This window comes from Coregonus clupeaformis, chromosome 33 (genome assembly GCF_020615455.1).
Source record: "Coregonus clupeaformis isolate EN_2021a chromosome 33, ASM2061545v1, whole genome shotgun sequence".
NCBI classification, from domain to species: domain Eukaryota; kingdom Metazoa; phylum Chordata; class Actinopteri; order Salmoniformes; family Salmonidae; genus Coregonus; species Coregonus clupeaformis.
In genome coordinates, this window is record NC_059224.1 from 28525863 (window position 1) to 28535092 (window position 9230).

The 9230-nt window shown below is 41.8% G+C and overlaps 1 protein-coding gene across 1 annotated transcript in view; it reads right to left on the bottom strand.

The window, feature by feature from the left end:
- The window catches only part of LOC121548951 (mannosyl-oligosaccharide 1,2-alpha-mannosidase IA), a 183965-nt gene extending 175492 nt beyond the window's left edge, over positions 1-8473 (bottom strand). The window contains exon 1 of the mRNA XM_041860637.2: positions 7695-8473. Within this exon, the coding sequence (XP_041716571.2) occupies positions 7695-8204 (510 nt within the window). The 5' untranslated portion in view covers positions 8205-8473. The remainder of the gene's footprint in view (positions 1-7694) is intronic.
- Between the last annotated feature and the right edge of the window lie 757 nt (positions 8474-9230).

The window sequence follows — 9230 nt, forward strand, 5'->3', positions numbered from 1 at the left end:
GCTCCCGCTTTCTCCTGTTGTGCTATTTACAAACAAAAACGTGACTGGCTCAACTATTCTGGGGAACTAATTAAGCTTCATAATGTAAAGCAATGTGACAGGTGAGGGTATTGTATGGGGTATTGTGTGTAGGCCAGTGACAATCAATCTCAATGTAATCTATTTAAAATTCAGGCTGTAACACAACAAAATGTGGAAAAAGGTCAAGGGGTGTGAATACTTTCTGAAGACACTGTAAATACTTTGTTGAGGGAAAATGTACATAATACGATTGATGTGTTGTTGTCTCACCTAGCTATCTTAAGATGAATGCACTAATTGTAAGTCGCTCTGGATAAGAGCGTCTACTAAATGACTAAAATGTAACGTAAAAATGAATTGCCCTTCAAGTGCTGCAAATTTTATGGTGAGTGGGATGGTGTCTAAAAAGAAAAGTTCAGCCATCTATAATGAATGAGTGGTGCTGCTAGAGAAGGGTGCACTTTTTCAGCCGGTCTGTCTGGAGGCAATCCCCCCTCTTCATGCAGACATACAGCAGTCAGTCAGTCTGGCCTGCCCTCATGCATGCATGGGAAGTGTGATACAGGTAACTGCCTAAATAAATGAAACACTTGCGTAAATGAGGAATACAACGTATAGTGAAAGCAGGTGCTTCCACACAGGTGTGGTTCCTGAGTTAATGAAGCAATTAACATCCCATCATGTATAAAAATGTCCAGTTGCCCATTATTTTGTCTACCACGGCTGGAAGAAGAGATCTCAGTGACTTTGAAAGAGGGGTCTCAAAGTAGCATAGGGGTTTTAAAGGGTGTGTGTGTGTGTGTGTGTGTGTGTGTGTGTGTCAGTCACCAGATCAACCCAATTGAACACTTATGGGAGATTCTAGAGCGTCTGAGGCAGCATTTTCCACCACGATTAACAAAACACCAAATTATGGAATTTATTGTGGAAGAATGGTGTCGCATCCCTGGAATAACCTGCGGGTCTTGTACTCCATCAATCTTTTCAGTAATGCAATAACTTTTTGTGAAACATAAAACATAGAACGCAGATTGAAAACAAATGATCTGTGTGATTGAGAATCTGAGTACCAGTCTGCCAGCTACAACACTGAACACTAGAGGGGTTGAATTAAGAGGATTGTTGTCCTATGCAATTTAATGCCTTAATAATGAAATATAAAGCAATTTCTTATAGTCTAGAGTCATCTAAAGCAGACTTTAAACAGACATGATTCTGTTGATGAATTGTAGTGATGCAAAGACAATCTCACAGAATCCTAATCACACAGGTAGGCAGGAAGGCAGCTGTATGTGGAAGGAAGGAGGCAGAACAGGACGGGACACTAGAAGATTCATTGGAGCTGAATCCCATCACTGATCCTTAGTCCTGCCTCTCTAGGTGTGGAGGAAACAGAGTGGAGCCCTCCTCAGAGGGGGATATTAGAAAAGTAATTAATACTAACTGGTCATTGGGCCCATAAATTATGGTTCACTTGAAGCAATATGAGGAAATCTATCTCCCGGCACAGTATACATTACATTAAAGGGAATGGTAATAAAGCAAGTGTTATGCTCTTCGGACTACCAATGACCTAGAATAGAAGGTTTATATTGGCTCTAACACCAACTAAACATCACAGCACTCAAGTGGAGCCAATGGTATCACTCAATAAGGCCTATAGCAGGGAAGAAATTAAGCCGTGCCTGATATCCCTCCTGCATAAACTTCCGCCGTACATTTATTGTTAATTTACAGAAGTACAAGATACCAGACCAGGTCTCAGGGATGGCTAACTCTGGTGATCCCTTCGATCTCCACTGAGTTAGGTAAATCTGCTTTCTGTTGTTTTTTTGCACCTTGCTTGTGGAATAATCACCAAGGCTCTGTAAAATTGTATAAATTGGTTCCCTTCGGGCAATCCAAAAGGCTGATTGAGGGCCTTTTTCCTGAAAAATTGGTTTGTTTTCTATGGTTGTGATTTGCTTTCTGTGTATTGATGTGAATATTGATGTGTATAGTGTAGGCCTATGTTGTTGTGTATTGATGTGTATACAGGGCTCATCTGTAAAAGAGACACTGGTCTCAGCATGACTCCCTGTCAAAAAATGTTAAATAAAATATCAAGACTGCATCTGTATAAATCAAAATTATTTTCAAAAGGGCACCGAGTCAATGTCACAGAAGGTCTTTATTGACATTCAGTAAATAAAAGCTACTGTACAAAGAACCTTTAACTCCAGAAATGTGCTAGCTAGGAGACATCAATTTCCCTTTCACACAGCAATTAAGACTGAAGGTCAGGATGCCTCACACGGAGCCCATTCAAAGGCAGGGCCCCACAGAAAGTGGTCGCCAACACTTCCCCACTGGGACTGTTTGTCTCTCCCTTGGTGCTGATCAATTGGATTAGGTCTCTGTTCTGCTTTACAGGCCAGAGTCATCATTAGTGTCAGTCAGGTGGTGGGGGCTGGTGGCTTGGAGCTTCCCCTGGGCTGGAGCTTTGGGGCTCGGAGGCGTAGCAGCACAGAGTTTCTAAACCCAGAGGAACAACATCGCGAGACTTCTGGGAACGCTTGCGAAACAGGCCAAGCAGACCAGGCTGGGGTTTGGGGTTTGAGAAGTCAATGAGAAAATTCTTCATTAGTTGTTAAATTTCTCGAAATCTAAAAGGCACAACCTAGATTTGAGCCAATGTCTTAAGTAGTTGTGATCAGGGATTTCTATTGGAGAAGCAGTTTCTGCCTGTCTTCATACTGTACTGTCTTTGGTAGTAGTGTGTTAAAGCTCTGGGCCTCAGAGGCGTAGTAGTGTGTAGTGAAGCCTCAGTGGCCCACCAGTCCTGACCTCCTTATCAATCAGTCCTTCAACCACTCAGTTCTCAGTTGCATGGGATCACTGGGCTACTGGACTGGTGGTCAGCTTGAGGAAAGAGCAACAGGGCCTCCTAAGGCCTGTGTGCACGCAAACATACGCACGCGCAAAGACACATAGAGAGGGAGATGTGTGCACACAGTATATGATTACCCTGAGTGACGCAGTCTCCTGCTCATAATCCTGACTTCAGAGTACATGCAGTGCCTGTGGGCCCCATAAAACCTAAAAAGAATCATAGCTGCCAATACTGGCTTTTGACTCTATCCTAGCTCTAGGAAGGCTTGTTCCTGGGGCTAAGATATAGGATGACAAGAAGATGATCAGGTAGCCTAACTTTAAAATATTATGAAACAAAATAACTACAACCTTATAGCCTTCGTATATTGACTAGTCAGAGGACATAGTCTACATTCTTCTATAGCTTACATTTACCTGAAATGACACTAGCATACCACTGCGATACTCAAAGGTAATGGCCACCTACATAGTATCCTCCTGTAAAGAGGTTTCAGGCTCCATCAGTGTACAACAGACTTTATCTACAGGCATAAACAGCACTGTGGCCCCCTGTGAGACGCAACGGGATTGGCTGGCTGAAAGGGACCATTATTAAAGCCATTACACAATTAGACTGAGCACCTGGGGGGCCTCCACGTCGGTAATTCTATAGCCGTCTACAGATAATGGAGGGTAATACAGATCAGTTTCAACCGCATCTTCCTGGCATCCTTTGTAAGAGGTAAATGAACAAAAGAACGGCTAGGAGTACAGAATCTAACAATAACTTACAATTATATACAGTGAGACCAGGTAGTTTTGGATTAAAAAGCTGTTGACAGTAGACAACCTAGTGGGGAAGTTATGAAAGTAAAAGTGAGGAAGAGAGGCTACTGGGCTTATCAGAATGTTCCAGAGGTAGGTCAGGAAGGGGAATGCGATTTCGCTAACTGTCGTGTCGTCCATGGTGACAAAAAACAATCCACTGTTTGAGTGAGCAAAAATAATTCAACTGGATCTTAGGGGACAGTGAAACAGAGAGGATGGTGAAAGAGAGAGGACTGCCTCATCCTTCCTTTCTAGACAGCCAAGGCGACTCGAGACCTTTGACAAACCCACAGCTTCTAATCCCTGGCTGCTGAGTCAGCTGGCCCTCTCCTCTCCGCATGCAGTGGTGGTGTGGGAATGCGAAGGCTGGGGTGGGGGGGTGGGCGAAAGCCTGACAGGGTTATTAACCGATTGCCCTTCAAGATACCGAGTGAATACTGATAAACTGGTCAGCCCTACAGAGCTGCAGCCCAGGCACTAATTTGCATCTAATTTCCAAATGCTTACTAGCCCCAACCCATGTTGACCTGCCCAGTAGACTGAGGAAACCTCAGGCAGCACACACACAGGAAGAGGGTGACATGAGAATCAGCAATAAGAGGATGCTGTGTGTGATGCTGTGAACTGTGCTGTAATTATCCCACAGTTGCAATGGCAAAGATTAGCATAAACGATTCACCCAGTAAGGGTCTTTGTCAAAGTCAGGCTTTTGCTCCTATGGCAATGTTTTGTTTCTATCCTGTACCTGTGGAGGTTTGATGGATGGGATGTGTGTAGGCTACTATTGAACTACAGTAAAGACTGGGGATATAAACAGAGATTGCTTATCTATCTACTGTCTATGAGATACACAGACACAGAAAGATGGCCGAGACTGTTATTGTTTTCTAATTTGTACGATAATTCACAGTGATGAAAGGGGGACAGGCAGGTGGTTGACTAACCTTGTCTAAAACAAACTAGACAAAGCATCACTGCTGGTTATTTGGTTGTGCAATGTTTTCATAGTAGGCCTAAACCAGCACATCCCTCCCCCTAACACACAGACACACACGGACTATGACTCTCATGAGGAGAAACATTATGCGTTTCTAAGCCCAATGCTGGGACCTGAGCCGAGCACTCTCACAGGCAGCTTTGCACTCATAAACATGGCAAATTTTGATTGACTGCTAAAGAATCTGCCACCACCGCAATTTCCTCTAAATCACCTTGTGCCTTCTGAATAATTTGATCCCATCAAGTTGCGTATTTTGTCAGCAGAGGAGCTGTATCACAGTAAGCTGATAGTTGACATGAGGAGAAGCAAAACGAAATGCCGCCAGACTAGACAAATGACATGCAAATGACAAGTGACAAACCAGCCAAGCAAGTGGTGAGTTGAATGTATTTTAGATTCATAACTAAACACCCATTAACCCTTGAGGTGTTCCTGCTATTCTTAGTGGTTAAGTCACGCTCACTCAAATGTGACCCGTTTCAGGAAGCTAGGCATATGTCACTACTTCACAGAAGAGGCATTTTAACTAAAAAATATCAAAATTTGTGTTTTGGCAGAAATGCCTTCTGTAACACGTGAACTTTCATGTGCCTTAGTAACAAACTTGTATCCCATCTGTAAATACAAATACATTTGTTAAATGACGAGCCTAGTTCGTTTAGCAGCAGAAAAATACAGGAATCTTCCTGTTAGCCATGATTGGCTGAGATAATGGATGGGCTGGACATGCCGAGAGATGAGTTCGGATTGGTCTGCCACGTAGCATGCTTCTGTCTATAACGTGAGCTGCTCAGTATGTGTAGATAATCGTTGCTAACGCAGCTTTTTTAAAGATATAACATTAGCCATGGAGAACTGCAAAAGTGTTGCTACTGCTCTCAACAACATTGCTGCCCTGAAGCTATCGACAAAGATCAGTGGGAAAACGTTGTGATGGACTACTTTCTGCACATGGTCAGTGACTTGACACAATGCGGGCCAAACATGCTGTACAAACAAAACGTAGTTAAAAGGGGTTTAGTCTGCTGTGAAGCATTCATCCATGTATACGGGTATGAGTCTAGTTACATTTTCAGATATTATATGTTTCTAATTTTGTCAGAAAGTTGTGTTCATTGTAAGTTCAAGCGTCCCTTTAGCTAGCTAGCGAGCGTTAGCTTGCTGGCTCGCTAGCTAATGTTACGTGTATGATCTGTGTAGTAGCTAATATTATTTACACCTCAGAAAGCCATTTGCATTGCTAGTTATAGCCTAATGTTAGCTAGCTAGTTAACATTGAACCTAGTTGGTTAGCTTTAGCTACCTGCAGATTCATACTACAGCATTTAATGCATGGTGGCTAGCTATGACAATCAGTTTGTATTGCTAGTAGTATGTGTTGGGATTATGGTTCATTGTTTAGCTAGCTAGCTACATGTCTAAACAAAAGGCTCCACTTCGCCAGATTATTACATGACCCAGGTGTATACAGAGAAATACAGCTTCACTCTATCCAATCAGAGCAGCAGGATCAACGTACAGCCCGCCCTTCTCTTTACAGACAGGCAAACTAGCCAGTTGAGTTATTTAGACCATGCACATGACTAACGCAAAGACAGTACGGTTTAGAAACTCTGACTGACACATGAGAAACATGCTTGCTGGCACCCGAAAATTACAGATAATTACAAAAAATACTCTGCTCATAATCGTATCCAGAAAATGTCCCATATCCGTTACAATACTCGTTTTGTTTGACTACTCGGCACACCCCTAGTGTCTGGGTAAGCATCATCTAATAATTATGAAATATTTGTCTCTGTACACTTTCTATTTTTGATATTGCTACTACATTTACATTTACATTTACGTCATTTAGCAGACACTCTTATCCAGAGCGACTTACAAACTACACATGTAACCATTTCACTGTACCGTTTACACCTTCTGTATTCTGTGCATGTGACAACTAAACTTTGATTTTATTTGATATAGTGTGTGTTTACCAGAGACGGTAATGTGAAGAATAACATGACCTGCACCAAAGTCAGATTAGGATATAGGCCAAGGACTAGATAAAGTGTATTTTTACCTGGAGTTTTCCCTTATTGTAGGCTACTACTTTCACTACATTTAGTCTTGAAATCTTTGGTTGTTTACTACACTACTCACTCTGTTTAGCACATGGCCTCACACGTGAATCCTTAAAGAGATGGGTGGGGCTAAGGCTTAAGAGGGTGTGAATGATGCTGAATAGGTGTAGACAAAGAAGAGCTCTCCAGTAGCTGTACCAAAACATTCAAGGGCCATTTTCTCAAAAGTGGGATTACAGGTTTATCAACTTTCAAAGCAGAATTACTTTCCCATTGTTCCTCAACTGCAGTGTATGATATACCATTTTGTAGCTGAGTCTCTACTTTTATCCAATGTAAAAAGCACTATTTCAAAGTTTGCTACATAAGACCGAATTGAGGCGGTCGGTCACATATTAAAATCTGCAAACATTTCTCTCCACCCTATGGCAAAATGTGTAGAATTGCAGGAAATTAACTAAAACGTCATTATTATTTTTCCACTGTCAACAAAACTTCGCTGAGGGCCCCCAAAAGGCCTGCATGTGTGTGTATGGATGTAAGTATGCAGACCCATGAGCCACTGCAGCCCCTCAATGAGTTCAGATATTTTGTGGCCCCCACCCCATCAAAGTTGCCCATCTCTGGTCTACAGGATGTACTCTCAATCTGGTGAGAATGAAGAGTATGTGATTGAGTGTATGTAAATACATGACAGATTTCTACAGAAGCTAGATCTGGATACAAAGTAAGTTAATTAGTTCAAAGTTCAATAGTGTGTCGTATAGGCCTAACTGTAGTACAGTGTGTCATGTACGAGGAACTTGCCGATTAGGCTACACAGTACAGCAAACACCGTATTGGAAGCGAAACTAATCACACAAACCTAAAGCAGCCATACTCATTATAGTAGATACAAATAAAATAAAAAGATCACTCACCTCTTTAATTTTTTCTCGTCTCTCCTTGGTTTCCGGATCGGAGGGCTCGTGCCCTGTTGCTCCGGGTGGCTGGACATATTCAATGACTGGTAGGTTATTGTCATCTTTCCCACCTTTAACGAGATCTTCCTTCAAAACTTTGTCCTTCTCGTTCTGTATATCTTGCTTTATCTCGTCCGGTCGTTTCTGGAGAGTGTCTTTGGCTTCAACCAAAGCCTTTTCGTGGTCCTTTCTAATCTTGGCTAATATCTTCTCCTCGGTCCCAACTGCGATATTTGAATCACTATCCGTACCTTTTCGAGTGTTGGTTTCTACCGCGGACGAGTGGAAGAAAACTCCGCTGAGCAGCTTCGACGAATCCGGCAGGAAAAAAATAGCACCGAAACAAAGCGTAATAAAAGCGCTAAAAACTAAAAGCAAAATGAATTTCTCTGTCAGTCTGAAGGACGTCGGGCTGGCAGACTTCCTACTCGGGGTAGCTGTGAAAGGCAATAGAGTTGCTATTGGCATTTTCCTTGTCGTTCAAGAAACTAGAAGAAATGAATTCAATTCTAAAATCGGCTTACGTCGCGCACAGTCTTAGCTTCCGTACAACAATATTAGCTATCCATTTCCCATATGTATATCAGATAAATCAATAATTTAGTCTTCTGTAAAAGTTACTATTGAGCAGCGCCCTGCTGTTTCAACTGCCCATACTGAAACACATCTGCAAAAACTCAGAACGGAAGGAATGGCAGCTATGCGCAATTGACAGCTCTTCTTGTCCAATCGCTTTGGTCTGCGCGTACAGTTAGCATAAAACAATTGTGGGCGTGTTTTTCGGACCCGAATGACAGTAACAATCTTGTTTTGATGTCTTGTTCAAACTTAATGCTCACTCATAAATGAAACAAATGTAGAAATGAAAACGATACAAGATAATAGAAAGTGGTCATATAAAACGGTTCTAGAATAGAGGTATGTCTTCAGCCATTCAGACACATCTCGGATGGATCTCGGATTGCCTACACAGTCAGGGTGGACATTCTTCATCGGCTCATGCGTTTGTCATGTGCCTTTGCGCGTGGCTGTATTGGACTCGTATAATTAAATAAAAATAATAAATAAAATAACATTCAAATTGTTTTGGAATATTAGGCTACAGAATACAGAACGAAATGCATTAGAAGCAGGATCCGTGTATGTCTAATACATGTCTTTTTTCAGTCATTGTAATAACTTTGTGCTTACAGATATTGACGTTTATTATGTCAACAGAGCGGGAGAGAGACTGAAATAAACTAAACAAATAACAGCCTGCCAACACTTGTAATGAAAAATAAACCACCTATAGATTTTTTTGCATGGCCAGAATATCAGACTGCATTTATATTGCACACTTCAGAACATGCATCCGGCTCTTGAATATCAGTATGTGTAGCATTATTGGTTTTTGAATTGTGGTGGCATTTGCGTCCCTTGCGTTTGCAACCATGAAAAACTCTTCAAATGACATAGTTACACATCATACATGTTTTTGTTTACATTAAACTG